Source organism: Lutjanus erythropterus, chromosome 4 (assembly GCF_056507025.1).
Source record: "Lutjanus erythropterus isolate fLutEry1 chromosome 4, fLutEry1.hap2, whole genome shotgun sequence".
NCBI lineage: Eukaryota > Metazoa > Chordata > Actinopteri > Lutjaniformes > Lutjanidae > Lutjanus > Lutjanus erythropterus.
Genome location: NC_139320.1, coordinates 17142505 through 17159350, shown reverse-complemented (window position 1 = coordinate 17159350; position 16846 = coordinate 17142505). Strand labels below are relative to the sequence as shown.

At 41.3% G+C, this 16846-nt stretch overlaps 1 protein-coding gene across 3 annotated transcripts in view; it reads left to right on the top strand.

Moving 5' to 3' along the window:
- Nucleotides 1-13798, top strand: part of git1 (G protein-coupled receptor kinase interacting ArfGAP 1) — a 30503-nt gene extending 16705 nt beyond the window's left edge. For 2 of the 3 annotated variants that reach the window (XM_084717123.1, XM_084717122.1), the window contains 8 exons: nt 196-320; nt 2966-3118; nt 5632-5982; nt 7945-8025; nt 9724-9800; nt 10399-10575; nt 11091-11154; nt 11301-13798. In XM_084717123.1, the coding sequence (XP_084573249.1) occupies nt 196-320; nt 2966-3118; nt 5632-5982; nt 7945-8025; nt 9724-9800; nt 10399-10575; nt 11091-11154; nt 11301-11516 (1244 nt within the window). In that variant the 3' untranslated portion in view covers nt 11517-13798. The remainder of the gene's footprint in view (nt 1-195; nt 321-2965; nt 3119-5631; nt 5983-7944; nt 8026-9723; nt 9801-10398; nt 10576-11090; nt 11155-11300) is intronic. The other variant, XM_084717124.1, reaches the window with a different exon arrangement.
- Nucleotides 13799-16846: the final 3048 nt, after the last annotated feature.

Genomic DNA, 16846 nt, shown 5'->3' with positions numbered 1-16846 from the left:
GGTTCTTTAGGATTTATTCTTAAAGTTACATTTTTGCCAGTGAAATTAGACTTACTAACAACTGGTTCTTATGTATGGAAAACCCACTTAATTAATTTGGAAAGAAAGCTGGCCAGACTCAGTCTGCAGTCTCATCAGTCTGAGCAGTCTGTGTATTGAGAAGAGTAATAAATAAGCACATTTTTCCTTTGTCAGACCCATTGGATCTGGGCATTGATGATGACCAGCATGACTACGACAGTGTAGCCTCTGATGAAGACACAGACAGCGAGCTGACCGCCCAGAACAACAACAACACGCAACGCAGTAACCGTGCAAAGGTATAAAACTTTAAACACGCAATGCTTATTATGGAAACCCAAAATACATTTTACTGTGTTGTAAATAGTAGTTTGTACAAGTTACTCAGCAAGTCAGTCCTTTGCCCCTCACTTACAGTAGCTTCTGAATGTACTAGAAAAGTGGTTGCATCAGCTAGCAAAGCTCTGCCATGGTTTCTTCTTTATGACTGCTTGTCCCAGCATGCTTTGCGGGGAGTGGCCACAGTCCGGGCTGCCACATAGCTCGTAAGTGACATCATCAGCTATTCTGGGTCCTTGTCAGAGAGGCATTGTTCATACACAGAGAGAGAGAGACTGTGTGTAGTGAGAGGAAAGAAAAGAGGAGATTGAACAAGAGTGAAAAAGAGGAAAATGGTTGAGTGGGAGTGGTAGAAATGTAAGTAAACAACAGCTAAACCAGTAACTATCTCCTTTGCCCAAGTACTTGTTTAGCACAGTGGGCAAACTCTTACAAACCTCAGGTCAGAGATTCCCCTCTCATCGCCACTTTAGAAAGATGTGTATTCAGTATATTGTTGTGCTCATAAGATTGAACGGTAAGGTATCAAATGGCAATGTATTCAGTTATGTGAGACGGTTTCTATAGTAAAATAAAAATGGATTGGATTAGAGGTGGATGAATACTATGCTTTGAAGAATAGTCTAAGAAAGATGTTTTCAGTGGTTCAGTTTTAGGGAGTGGTGTAGGACTGACTTTGAGTATGCTCCAGGGTCACAGGAAATGGGAGCAGATGCTGTATTGAGAACAAGAACTAAGGCTCTACTGTTAACATGTGTGTGATCAGCTGTAGTACTGGCCTGCAGGCTGCAGGCTAACACTCTTCCTCTCTCATAGTTGTAAGCTCTGTTTTATCCAGTGGAAAAGGCACTGAAAAAACTGCAAAAATCATGGAATGGTGTCAGCCTGAACCAGAATATGCGAGTTAGATCATCTTTGATATGACTTGGGGTATTTTTTCATTTGAGATAATCAGAAATACATATACACATATTTAAATTACAGAAACAAATTCAAACCAATGAAGGATGAAGGGTGGTGAAATTTTCCTCTTTTCCCAAATTCCCTCAAATTTATTTTCCTAAAGCCTCATACATAAGGCATAAATCTTTCCATTATAAAACAAAACATGAATAATATTGTACCAGTCCCTTATATGGAATTTCAAGGGTGCCCTGGTAGTTCTGTTGGTAGAGCATGCGACCCATGTACCAAGGCTGAGTCCACTGCGGTGGCTGTGCATTTAAATACATAAAATTTCTGGCTTAAACCATTTCCTTATAGCAGGAATTAGATTAAAATGGAAACCGACAACTTTTCAGCCCCGCAGCATGTCCAAGTGGTATTAATGTTGTGCCACGGTGTTAAAAACAACAGGTGACATTCTTCCTCGGAGACTAACTCCGTGAAGAGATAATCAGCACCACTTAAAGAGAGGAAGAGGAGGAAGCATGTTCTTTGAAGATGTGCATTGAATTGGTCATAATTTTGTATCCCCCTGAGACCTCAAAAAAAAAAAAGGTTTTGATATTTTGATTGTTTTTACACAATTTAAGTAACTGAGATGTAAGAAATACATTGCAAAGATTTTTTTTCTCAAAAATGTTATTTTATTATTTATGTTTTAACCTGTACCTTGTAGTGGACATTGGGTTAATATTTTCCACATAAATTACATTACAAGGTATTAAGTTGGTAATGATTTAATAATGATTGATTTACCCTGCATTTCTATTTCATCCCTCCTCATTTGATGAATATTATAAATAAACATAAAAAATGATATTGTTTGTCATTTCAATAACAGTAACAATAAAGCAATACTTAAATTTATTCAGAACTCTGCTTACGTACAACATATGGCATAAAAATACATACATGTCATGTATAGGAAGCAGTTCTTGATCTTTTAGACACATGTTGCATTTCACACACTTCACACACATCTTCCCACTGCATCGTCCAGCTGCACCATTTGTGAATGAAGTGTATACTGCAACCTATTCTTTGAAGGTCTCCGAGTGACCTGGTGGTCCCACTACTGGACCCGGGTGTTTGTGACAGCCAGATCAAAGAAATGTAGGATGGTGCAAAGAGTCCAAATGTTGCAATGCAATTTGACATTAGCTACATGCTGATCATATGTTCAGACAGATCAAAATCAAAATCTGCCTCAACTTGTGCAGTCTTTCATGAAGTGTGGTAAAAATTAGAAGAAGTGCTGCTGTCCTCCGCAAAGGGCATTAAAATGTGTTTTTTGAAATGCTTAATATTGATTTGTTAATTATTAAATTTGTTGTTAATTATTTGTTCATTAATTTAGTCTATAATGGAGACATCGTTTTCTCATAAAAAATCATGCCTGGTGGGAGACAGTGCATAATAAAAGCAAGGCTCATAGGGAACTACTCCTAACTTGGATGGTGTCATTATTCTATAGTCATTACACTGCGTAGTTAAAACAACAAAAAAAAGCCAATTTCCACTTAAGTTTAAAAACACTAAAGAAACTGTTTTCCACTTTGGGTTTAGCTTCACAAGTCTAATGTCTTATTACTCACTCTGTCTATGCCTTTCTGTCCTGTCTGCGTTTCTGTCCGTCTGCTTGTGTGTCCTATCAATCCAGAGTATGGACTCATCAGACTTGTCAGATGGTCCCATCACCCTGCAGGAGTACCTGGAGGTGAAGAAGGCTCTGGCCTCCTCAGAAGCCAAGGTGCAGCAGCTGATGAAGGTCAACAACAACCTGAGCGAGGAGCTCCGGCGGCTCCAGAAGGAGGTAGGGAGTGTGGATGAAAGGATTGGCAGAGACTAATGAGGCATTTAAGGTCAGGGGATCAACAACCACAGCAGAATGATGAGAAATACAAAACATGGGAGCTTATATTTATATTATATTTCTTTGTCATCTGCTTTAATAATAGTGGAGAGCAACAGGGGACAGGAAAGCGACTGTGATGTTGCAGGAAAGGTCAGCATGAATTGTCTCTTAGAAAGGGGAACATAAAAGCCTGAAGTGGTGGAGTTGGAACATAAAATCAGATAGAGGACGGTGCCTAGAACACCAGAGTGTTCACCAGAGTGACAAAGACAGGTTGGCAAAGTGAGAAGGGACGATTGATTTAGACAGAAGGAGGGCAGAATGATGGAGAGACAAGTGAATATTTGAATATCTTTGCAAGCTGCTGTATCTTTCCTGACAGGGTATCATTTTCTACACTGTCATCTCAGGAAGATGTATTTGATGACAGCTTTTCACTGTTATTTAGGAAAGAAAGCAACTGCCATTCTCATGTCGAGAGAGGGGGCTACAAATACCCGTTCTCATTTTAGCTGTCGTTTTTAGTTTATACAGATTTCACTTAATAACGCTCATTTGTTGTTCATTGTTGCTTCATTTGGTTTCCTGTGAGTCATCACCACTAGCTCACTGTGTTCATCAGCGGCTGCCAGTGTCAGATTATGTGACCCATGATTCATTCATGTTTGTTTTGTCACTTGATTGAGAATTTAGTGAAGAGTTCAGCTGAACATGCACATGTACATGCAAACACTTATGCACACACACACACACACACACACTGCAAACAAACACCGCCGTCAAATTAGATGGTAGTCAACAGTACAGGTGAGCCCTCAATTCCCTTTATTTGCCCTTGAAAACAAACCATATATATATACACTGATCAGCCACAACATTAAAAGGACTGACAGGTAAAGTGAATAACATTGATCCTCTTGTTAGTTGTTCAAGTTGATGTGCAGGAAAAATAGGTAAACAAAAAGGTCTGAGTGACTTTGACAAGGGCCAAATTGTGATGGTTTGGTGACTGGGTCAGAGCATTCCCAAAACAGCAGGCCTTGTGGAGTGTTCCCAGCATGCAGTGTTTATTACCTAACAAAAGTGATCCAAAGAAGGACAACCAGAGAACTAATGACAATATCCTGGGTGCCCAAGGCTCATTGAGGCTCGTGGAGAGTGGAGGCCAGCCCATCCAGTCCCACAGAAGAGCTACTGTAGCACAAATCACTGAAAAAGTGAATGCTGGTTATGGCTATGTAGAACGGTGTTGAACACACAGTGCATCAGAGCTTGCTTTGTATGAGGTTGTGTAGCCTCTAATTGGTCAGAGTGCCCATGCTGACCCCTATTAATGCCGAAATCACCTACAATAGGCATGTGAGTGAGTGGACCATGTTGGAAGAACGGGTTTGGTGTTGACTTGGTCCCCAGATCTTTTTCTGATCAAGCATTTGTCGGATGTGCTGAAACAACAAGTCCGATCCATTGAGGCAACTAGGGCTGCACCCGAGTCAGAATTTTGTTAGTTGAATTGGATTAGGCTGTTCGATATGAAGATTCAATGATTTCTTCCTTTGTTTTTTTCATTTCCATGCCACACTAAACTTCTATATCAGCCTACATAAATAGATTTTACCAGCGAGACTTACGTTTTAATGCTTTTCTTTGTGATCTGTGATGTAAAAACTTATTTAGTTTTGTCATTAGTGGTGATTGAGAATTTTTTCAGCCTGCCATGCTGTTGCATTGCTCTGTGAACAATGATGCAACTAAAAAACAAGAGCTGAAATTTGTTTACCAAACACTCATTTCACCTTCTCTCATCAGTTAACCACCAGCGTATGTTCTCATACGGATTTTTATAACAAGTGCGTCAGCTAATTTAAGATTATATGTATGATTCCCCTTATTTATACTTCCTCATTGAAATGTTATTGCTTTGCATTTTTTGAGCCTCTGTCTGTTTTATCCTGTTATGGTAATGCACACTGACTAACCAAAAACAAAACAAAATGACTTCTTGACTGGAAAAATCTCAGTCAACTGTGGGCTCTCCAACTGATGATTTGAAACGTTGACTTTCAGGGGGCAACCCTACTGCAAGCGTTTTGTTGCCATGTACCACAGGACACTTTTAGCGGTCTTGTGGAGTCAATGCCACAACTAGTTACAATATTAGGCAGGTGGTTTTAATGTTGTAGCTGATCAGTGCAAACAGGTACAGTATGTATCCTTCCACCCCATTCCCAAGACCTAATCCATGCCCTGACATGTAACCTATTGAAGTGTCTTTACCACACATTCCCTCCCTCCCCAGTACTGATATGAGTTCATATGTATGAGCCTTTTTAATGTATCTGTGATTGTGGATGCTTGTTTTTGACCATTCAGTTGACACCCCCTCCCTTCCCTTTAACCTTCCCATGTCCCTCCCCCCATCCCTCCTCCATCCTCTCATCCCTCCCTGCTCCCTTCCTCCTCTCCTGTAGATCACGCGGATGCAGACAGAGAACAGTATGCTGCGGGGGGGCCAGCAGGCTGGGGGAGCCACTGGCCATGGGGTAGGGGGGCCTGGCGGAGGAGGAGGGGGAGGAGGCCACTGGCAAGGGGGCGGGATGAGAGGAGGAATAGGCGGAGGGGGTCTGGGTGGGTTTGGGTCGGGAGCGGACCCCCCGGGGCTCTCGGTGCCCTCCTCAGTCGCCCCCCACTCCCATCCCCACCGGAGGGACCGCCAGGCCTACTCAATGTACGAACCAGGGGCGGCCCCCGGCCCCACGGCCCATGGTCCCCCAGCCCTGGACTCCCTGGCAGCCCGCCTGCAGCCCCTCAACACACCCAGCGTAAGTTAGAACTCCCCCGGCCCCCTTCTATTCCCCACCTTTCCTTCGGTGGCCCTGATTGGCTCGTCTTTGGCCTGATTGACGGGTTTTAGTCCAATCCCGATCTCGCTATTTCCCTTCGAATTTCTCTCTCCCTGCATCTCAGCTCCCGATCCTTCTCTTTGTAAGGTCCATTTGTGCATGATCCCCATTTAAATGTGAAAGTGTAGCACTGATTTGTCTCAGAACAATATGACCTCAGTCTGTGATATTTTAGCACCATAAAGGGGAGGTGCATAAGTGTGACGTTAAGGAGAAAGATGGAAAGTAGGGATTGTCTGTTTGGTTGCCTGGTGATGCCTCTGATTTCTCTGCTCTCTAGCCTGCTCTGCAACCTTTAACCTTTATGTTTTCAACCCCTTTTGACCTCCCTGATAGCTCTTCTGCTACTGGACAGCTACTTAAAGTGATAGTTCAGGTTATTTCTTGTGGGTTTGTATGTATACTTATCAATGCTCAGTTTATTACCTACAGTAGATGCTGGTTGACCCCCAATTAGGAGAAGCAGTGAGGAATACGGCACAGCTAAGCAATGTGCTGCTTTGAACGTGGTCAGCAACAAAATGTATGTTAGCCTTTTGAAGTCCACACTATATTTAGAATATTTTTACTGTTTTACTTTGCCATTACACGCCCTTTTCTGATGGAAAACACCGTTGGACGAGCCAAGTAATGCTCTCTCCAAACCAACCAAACTCCATAGGTGAAAATTCTACCTCACAGAACATGGAAGTTGCTGATCAGCTGCCACCTTGATCTGTTACTTCGTTTTTGTTATTGTGTGACTTCTGTGTTTTAAAAGTGTAGTTAAGACTCACAAAAGTTACAGAATAACACAAAAAACAGCAGATCAAGGCGGCAGTAAATCAGCATCGCCTGTGTGTGTGAGAGCAGTATTTGGCTTATTTTACACTTAAACTGATGTTGGTTTTTGGTGGTGTACCTTTTTTAGGTGGCTAAAATAAATTGCTGCTGACCCTGCCGACTGCTGTACAGTGCTTAGTCTCTGTGCTGGTACTCCTGCTGCTGCTCCAAACTAGGGGTGTGCTGACCGGCATCTACTGTAGCTAATACACTGACTATCTATAAGTATCAGTAATCCAAACTATCCCTTTAATTTACGATCACACATATGCAAGTGCACATTTCTGGTGTCCAAACAATGTTTTTGTTTCTGGTAAAGTCACTGATACGGCAGACAATCAGGTGACCAGTTATAACACAGAGCAGCATTTAGCCTACAGCAACATTTTCAGTATGTGCACACACCACCACTCTGCAGTGCTGCCAGCCTCCACGGATTCATTCGTGTCCAATTCACCATCTTCGAACACAAAGATTTACCTGTTTGTCTGTTTTCTTTCTGTCTGTTTGTCTCTTCACCTGTCTGTCCCTTGCTCACTGCAGTGCAGCCGTGCATCCTCTGGATGTAAGCATTCTGTCTGTCATTGCATTGTTTGCCATTTCATCAAATGTAGGATTCTCTCACATGCAACTAAGCACCACTTCTGCTTGTTATGCATTCTAATAATGGAGATCAACATTAGTGTAAAATGTGTGTGTAGTCTTGTTTAGATCCCCTGTGTGATGTAGAGCTGTTCATCAGCCGTTAGTTTAGTCGAGTGTTCTTTAAGTTCCAGTCTTAGATATCTAGAGAGGCATGTAGACTTGATGGGATGATGGGTGAGCTGCCGAGTTGATCTGACGCTGCTCTCACTGGCTCATTCATCTTGTTTTTTCTGCTGTTTATATAAAAAAAACCATCTCTTCTCTCTCCCTGCCACACTCTTTTTTTCCTATTTCTTCATCCATCTCTTTCTGCTAATCTTTCATTCCCTTCTCCACCTCTTTGTTCACAAATTTCTTTCTCCCCTTATCTCTGTCCTTCCATCTCTCCATCCTTGTGTTCCCCTCTTTTCACAGGTAAGGAAGGGTGGTACGGCAGGTCCAACACCATATGGAAGCCAGCATCTGTCTGGATCCATGGAGATGGGCAGATACATGGTGAGTTTTTACAGTTTACGATTTTGGATTCTAGGCTGACTTTGTGAGCTTCATGATCCTGCACTTTGTCCACTTAGGAAGTTGAGATTATAGGCTTAAATTGTTTTGTCCCCTGCAAATACTACAAAGGCTTAGAATATTCACCCTAATCCTTTATTTTATCACAAAAGACCTCTCATGATCCCGTTAGAAAGGTCCACATTGCAAATTTTTCAAAAACCAAACATAAAGGCTGGGTTGTACCAACAAGGATTACTTTTTAAACCAGATTAAATCATGGTTTAACTTTAAATTATGTTGCACCAAATTTTAAAAATATCTTAAAATTAAGAAAGATTGAGTTAAAAGGTGTTTTAATACGTGCCTCATTTGGGCCAGTTAAAATGGACCGTGGTCCGTCTGCCCGTTTAGTGCAGTTTGTTTGGGCTGGTGTGAATGCTGTCATTCGATCCCTGGTGCGGACTGAAAACTGGGTTGAGTACGCCTGACAAGGGGGGTGGGGGTTCTGTGGTTCCAAACGAACTCCAAACAAACTCTGGAGAAGCAAACAAACCAACCAGAGGATTTTACAATAGCAGATGTGATTTTAGCATCAAAAGCTATAATGATAACAAATCCATTTGCTGATTGTTAAACATTTTAAGGAGGTGATCAGATAGTTAATAGGACGTATAAATTCATGAAATTTATTTAGGAACAGGTATGTACTTTAGGTGCAGGTATTTTCCATGATTAACAGGTCAAAAGCTGTTAAACCTGCTGTGATTTAATCTTACTCTGTGTGCTTTGTGATTGCTGTTACACACTTTAAATCTGACACAGTAATATAACTATATGTCACAGCTGAAGAAGTTGAGTGAAGGGTAGATGTGCTTCCTCCTCCATCCCTCTCTCTCTGAACTTAAATATACACGTCTGAGGTATTGAAGTGCTGTGTAAACTTCTGTCAGCCCAGCAAGCTGATTTTCCCATGTTGGTCCTGATGATGCACTGATGATGCAGGATGACAATCACCAAAACTGTCCAATCAACAAGTTACCTGTCAGTCTGTAAAACTGTATGTTCACTCCTTTTGGTTCATTTGTAAAAAGTCAGTGTGACCATGAACTGCACCAGGACTAAAATGCAACAATGCTTCCTTTCTATCTTTTGGTCCGGACCAACTGAACTGAACTATAGGTGTGAAAATGCTCTAAGCCTTTATTTAGTTTTTAGTCTAAACCTTGATTAAATTAAGTTCTGATGCTCCAAAAGTTTTAACTCCAGTTTAAAATGTGATTGATGTAAACTTTTAAAAGTTTTTCTTTTTGAGATGGATTGAAAATTCCCAGAAGAAAGTTAAGAGACAGACTCAACCCAAGTCCTGGCAGCATGCAAATTAGCTTTTTTTTTTTATTTATTAAATTGGATCCTCATTAGTCCTAGTTTTCCGTAACTCTGATTTTAATTAATCTTAACTTCAGTTGATCTTGGTGAGTGCAACCCAGTTAGATCTCTCTTTTACTCAAATTTGCCAACATACTGAAATTGTTTTTCAGAGGAGCAACCACTGTTAACTTATTCAAAAGATTCAAAACTTCTGATTTGAAACACTAATAAAATCTGTCATTTAGTGGGCTGAAATGATCACATTCATTGGTTGAGGTGGGTGATGATAATTGCACTGATGTAACATGTTGTTTCTGCTTCCCTTCCCAGGTCCCTAAACCAGAGAAGCATGGCAGTGGCACTGACAGTGACTATGACAACACACAAACGTACGACCTCTCGCTAAGGTCAGAGCCAGCGCACATCCCTGTACACCAAGGATGAGCATGTTTTAATCTATATCTGTAGTTTTGGGGAAGTGGTTTTACTTTCATTGCTAGTACCAAATACCTAGTATTTCCTGTATTATATTTCATATTTAAGAATTTAATTTGGAAATCAGATAAGCACCCACAACACAACGAGCTCTGGCATGAAAGTCAACAGTTGTTATGGGGTATAACTGAGATCATTAGTCATCTAAAGCCCTTAAACTATTTGCTAATGAGATCATCCGTGTTCTATGAATATTTTGTCATTAATTTACCGTTACAATTTGTTCTCAAAATGGGTATTCCAAACACTTAACAGCCCGTTTTTGCTGGTGTTTTTGTGTTTTCTTACCATGCTGTATTGTAAATTTGGGTCAGACGCTGATATGGGAGTCAACGATCTTTACTAACAGTTTTTAATGAGAAACACAGAGCAGAGAACAGGAAGTCACTTAAGATGTTAACACTTGCAGTGTTAAGATGCGAAAGCCCCACACTGATAAATGTCTCCTATGACTGTCTGCTCTCTACTTTAGTCTCAGGTGTTAATTAAAGAGTATTTATGTCTCGTCAGTATGGGCCGCAGCAGTGAGGAGGAAGGTCGTGGGGAGTCTGAGGAAGGAGGAGGTGGGGAGGCGGGGGAGCCAGACCCCACTCTGCCTTGCACAGAGGATGTCATACTGAAAACTGAGCAGGTGACCAAGAACATCCAGGAGCTGCTCAGGGCTGCTCAGGAGTTCAAACATGACAGGTAGGTTGAGACACCCCAGAGATGGATAGCAGTGAAACTGCCTGCCTTAGACTAAACATTGCTAATTATATCCTCGCTGAAAAATGATCCTCTTAATTGGATAAAAGCCTGAGAAGTTGTCACAGGAACATCTAGCGCTAACCATCTTTTTTTTTTCTTTTAAACAGAAATTCTGTTTAATTCTGTTTTTATACACCATCATGAACAGATGTACCAGGTGAATGCAGTTGTTAATGTTGCAATGGATTGGTGTACAACTCAGACTTCGAGAATGAACATAGATATATGTTATATATGTCTTTCTTTTGTATTTTATTTTAAACCTGCTTTGGCAATGTAAACATCCATTTCCCATGTAAATAAAGCCCCTTTTAATTTTACAAGAACGATTTATGCATAATGTAATGCCTATTATGCCTATATAAAAGTCCAAAGCATCATTTAGTAACCCACAATTTTGTTGCCTAATTCATCTTGTCAGCTACTCACCTAAATGAAATTTCCTCCCTCTTCAGTTTTGTTCCATGTTCTGAGAAGATCCACTCCGCTGTCACTGAGATGGCCTCACTCTTCCCCAAAGTAAGTTTCCCAAACTCATGTTTCATTTCTCCCGTTGCTTGTCTCTTTATCTCTTCTTTGTCTGCATGTTGCTCTCTTTATCTACCTTGATCTGTTTTATCCTCCAACATGTGCGTTGAGTTTTGATTCCCTTCATTTCTCCGTAGCGCCCAGCGTTGGATGCAGTCCACTGCTCCCTCCGCCTGTTGGCTTCCAGTGCCTCGCGGTTGCAGGTGGAGTGCCGCAAGGCAGCGCCCTCAGAGCCCGGGGCCCCTGCAGTGGACTACCAGCTTCTCACTCAGCAGGTCATCCAGTGCGCCTACGACATCGCCAAGGCTGCCAAGCAGCTGGTCACCATCACCACTCGTGAGAAAAAACAGTGACCCAACAAGTGCATGGATGGACGGAGAGGGAAGAGGGAGACAGAACGGATCAATGCATGGGTGGGCTAAGAGGGATGGGAGGGGCCTCTAGGAGAGGAAGAAAGAGGGGGGGTGTATGATCACACTACAGATGGGAGGACGAGGGAGAGGGAGTGATCGGGAGACTGATGGGTGCAATGATGAGAGGAAAAGTTTGGAATATGCATGGAAAAAAAATCAGATGGTAGCAAAGAGAATCGATTGTTTTGAGGAGCGAAAAAGGAGTGATTCCACAAGTGTGGACGTGAAAGTAGGGAAGGACGAGTGCAAGGATCCAACATGGAAACTACAGCCTGCTGCAACCTAAATAAACTGTTGGAATCAGATGTGTAAAATAAACCGCTTAAACTGTGACAAGCATACGTGAAATACAGTGGTGGGGATGTACAGTGAACTGGATCGTGAGATGTTACCGCTTTATTTATTCTCACCTGTCACTTGTCGTCCCTCCCCCTCCCCGTTTACCTGAACTAGGGAGGGAGGAAGTGTGTGCTGCGAGAGAGGGAGGTAGACCAACCACAACATAGTCCACACCATCTCCGTCCCTCTGTCCTGCCCGGAGTCAGGACGTTTCCCCTCTCCTTTCCTCTCTGGCCTGCTCCCCCGCCCCTCCACCAAACACGAGGCCCCTCTGTCTCCTATCCCGTCCCAGACAGGATGAGCTTGCGGTGTAGAGAAGGACCCCCAACTCACACATCCCACCCAGGCTCTCAGATGTTTCCTCCTGGGTTAGCTTTTGCAGCAGGGGACTCCAGCTTCTCTCTGACCTGTCACTTCCCCTGACATCGTTGGCGGTACACAGCAGCATGATCTGGCATGTTTTCATTTTTTCCTCTCTTCTTTTTCTTTGCTTTTGTTTATTTTTTCTTTTGAATATGCAGATTGGTGTGGTCTGCACCTCTGAGGACAACAAATTACTGACTTACACAAAACAAAACACTTACACTGGAATAATTGTGATTTATTGTTGTTGTTTATCATGCCTATTGTTTTTTTTTGTATTGATATTTTTACTGACTGTCATCTTGATTTAACTGTTTATGTATGTTTATTTTATTGTTTCAAATATGATTCTCATTTAGTGGAATAGGGAGAGAGGTGGTGAGTGTGTGCTCAACCTCTTACTGGGATTTAAGTAAACATGCACACACATACACATGTAAAAGACATAACCTGTGAAATGGTCCTCAACATTTCTCAAGCGGTCGTTTTCTGGGTGACGCTTGAGTTTTTTGATTTTTTTTTTTGTTTTTTTGTTTTTTTTTTTCATGTTGTTATATGTCCTGTGGCCAAGGGGTTGAACAGTTGCCAAAGGGGAGCGGGTGTCGGGGGAGATTTGTTTTTTGGTTTTGATTTTCTGTCAGACCGCAAGCCCCTTGGTGCGTTTATGATGACAGGACCTGGATCAAAATGCTCTTAGCTGTCTTGATTTATCTTACAAATTGCCTCAGTTAACAGAGCCAGTGGAATCATCTCAGAATCAGAATCAGTCCCATAGTCATTTTTGTGGTGCCAAGCAGGATAATAAAATCGTTTGATCCAGTTTGTGAATGAGAATTAACCCCCCCCACTCCTCCCCCAGTCTTGCTTTAAAGCAGTATGTTATTTATATGGTGGGTGGTGTGCTCCCTGAGTGCTTGTATTACACGACAGCCATTATTTGCATGCATGTTAACAAAATGGTTCAGTCACATTGAGTTGATACACATACTGGTATGTTGCAGTTAAGCTTTAAGTAGTCCTGTGGAAAGCAGCACCAGATCTGGTAACCTGGAACGTAAATGTGGTGAGAGTTACTCATTTTCGTATCATTTCATTTGAGAGAATACTCTCATTTGAAATGGATTTAGCCACCTCAAGTGTGCTTGATGTCGTTTGCCATGTATTATTTTCACTTTTTTGGACTGTCTGGCAAGCACAATCAAGCCCACGTTCTGTTTTCCGATTGATTCTCTGTCACGGCCTGCTGATCTGGGCCATAGAAGTTGTCACTTCTAGCTCACTGTCTCTGAACTCTGCCAATGGGGAGACAGCATTGGGAACAAAGATGTCTTTTTTGTTTTTGTTGTTTTTCAAAAAGATAGCGCACTTAGCCTACTGTAGGTTTAAAGCTTGATGTACTGTGCCGAACAAATATGGTCATATCTGTAACAAAAGGATGCAGATGGGACGTAAAAAGTTTTTCCTAGCTGCCACGAGGACCGTCCTCTTCTAGTTTAAATCCACCTCCAACCCTTCTCCAATGACTGTCGCTGGTTTTTCAAAGTGTTTGTGGCTTAAACAGTTGATTGTTCTTGCATTGTTCTATTCCAGTGATTCCCAACAAGGGTCACTCATACCCAAGGGGTATGTTGAAAGATTGAAGAGAAGCTCAAACAAAGCAAAGAGGAATCCATGATTTGATTAAAAAAAAGTCAGCAATAATAATTAATTTAGTTGTTTTTGAAATTATGAATTTGTAAAAACAAGCAAGCAAGCAAGCAAAAGAATGGTTGGCCACTCCATGTGGTTATAGAACAATTAGTGCTAATCCAATGTTGTCAAGATGATGTCTTGAAATGTCTTGTTTGTCCACAACCCAAAGATAGTCAGTTTTCTGTCATAAAGGAGTAAAAAAAAAAACAAAACAGAAAATATTCACATTTGAGGAACTGAAATCAATTTTTCTTTAAGATAATGACTCAAAACAGTTAATCAATTATCAGACTACTTGGTGACAATTTAATAGACAATTAATCAATTAATTGACTAATGGTTGTAGCTCTCGTACAAATGTAAACTTGACCAAACTAACCAAACTCTTGTAGCAGAAGTCTGTAATATATTTACTGTTGTAAATCACAAAATGACCACAATATGTTATCAGTGATTAAGGAAACATGGCAAGTTGTAATACTCGCTCCTCTGAAATTTCTACTCCGGAGTGTAACTTGTGTTATTGTTTACCCGTTTCATATTAATTAGAGTTTAAATTGATGCTGAATGTTTGCTGATGAGCCAGAAGAAATAATTAAGAACAGCTCGCTTCAACCATAGATTGTATATCAAATAGGGATTCAACCTCTTTAACATACTGTTTATGGCTCCAACTGGTCATTTGGACTGCTGTACTCATTTTTGGATGCACAATAGTGATGCTCCTTTAATGGTGAAATAACATGCAGTGTGAAATTAATTCAAATGAACATATTTGGAACATAACTGGTGGTGTTGATGAAGGGGTACTTGAGTTGATCAGGCAGGTCTTTTGGGGTACGTCTTAGGGAAAAGGTTGGGAACCACTGGTCTCTTCTATAATCATACTTCGATGCTCAGAAGGCTTTTGCACATTAAATTAAATCGCCTGAAACGTTGACCTCATCCCAACAGCAGTTACATCTCTTTTTTTTTTGTTGCTGCCTTTTAGCAAGAAGCAATTAGACTTTAATAAGCCCCAAACACTTTGAGCGATTGACGCTAGACCACCTTCAGCACTTCTCTGTCCACTTTATTCATGTTTTGTTTTTCACCCCCCCCCTCCCATCACTCGGGGTCTCTGACTGTCAGTGTTCCTCAGTCTCTCTCACGTCTCTGTAGGGGAGGTTGGATTGTTTGCTCTGTTCCCTGTCAAAACAAATTGTGTCCAGAAGACTCATGAAATGTATCGTTTGCTATTGAATGCCTTTGGATATCATCGTCATCATCTCCTGTTTGATTGGCTGAGTTACAGTGATGTACTGACTGCTGGAACAACAGCAATACTACCACACACGCACGCTAACACGCATGCACGCACGCACGCACAGGGGACAGGCAGCAGAAAAGCTCGTCCCTTCTTTCATGATTGCCCAAGTTTTAGACTAGAGCCATATATATGAACATATATTTTCATGCTATATTTTATATTAAGCTATATGTTAGGGTTATGTCTGCGAGATATTTATGTCTATTTGTTGGCCCAAGTGGGCTTCAGGCTGTGGGATCTATTCACCAAATCTTAATTCAGCTCTCTAGTCTTGACACCAGTGTACTTGCAGATGTTTTAATCTCATCAGTAAAGGTTACGCTGTGGTATTACCCCCTTATGTAGTTATATTGTACATATTAATGATCCTACTGGAATCCACAGGCAGGGAAGAGCAAGAACAACAGTGCACTATTTTCAAACACCAGCTGGGTGAAGTAGGATCTACTTTATGTACTGCACTCTCCCAAAGGTCTTAGTTCAAGTACATTCGGTGCAGGATGCAGGGTTTGATTCAGGATGGGGGCAATAGGAAAAGGTCTGAAGCTCACTTTGGCTTAGCACTACAGTCATCTCAAAAAGGGCGGGCGGAGGGTCTAAAAATGCACATGGCCCGGTCCTTCCCCGAGTTAGTAGACACTACGTAGGGTGCCTCTAGAATGAATGTTAAATGCTTCCGTCGGTTCATGTCCAACACACTTTTTTTTACACTTTCATCATTCAGCACATACTTTCCAACATTAAACACACACCCTCGACTTATCAGTTGGACCAAGCCTTCTACAAGTACAAACATTAAATTTACAGCCAGTGAATTATACACACACACTTCTGATACTTAGCCATTGACAGTGTACTGTGGCCTGTACTGTTGCTGTCCCTGTGTTTCTTCACAGCGCTACACTTTGGGAGATGGGTGACGGGAGAGTTATCTTTTAACAGAAGACGTTAAAAACTGTATAAAGTAGAGAAAACAATGACTTAAAAAGGTCAATCGTAATGGAAACTCATAAGCTGTACATTTGTAATAAAATAGTAAAACAAGTTGTGGCTCTGTCTGTTTTTAGTGTCTTTCTGTATGGATGCTCGCTCTAATAGGAACAAAAGTGTACTTCAGTCTCTGTGATGCTTGAGGGCAGTTTCATTCAAGGTTGAGTACCCAAACCATTCAGTATTAAGGGCAAACTACAGGATGCAGGTGACTTTTTTTTTTACAAAGGAAAAACTACAACACTCTGAGGGTATTATAGCTGTTGATTTGAGTCCAATCACATTAGTAAAAAATTCCAACAAAAAATTTTATGATTGCTGAAAAGTTTGATTGCATGTTTTACTTTCTTTTGATACCTGAATTAACTTTGAATAATATATGTATGTATTCAAAGAAATTAAGCCATATTTTTTTACTTCACGTGGCTGTAAAATGCATTTCCTGCTTCCCTCTCAAGATTTGCATCAGAGCTAAACCATTTTATTGAGCAGTGACTGAACTCACTTCTGTACTTTCAAATGTCCTGCTCAGTAGGTACTTTGTGACAACAAGAAAAATGAGGGATCCTTATCAGAA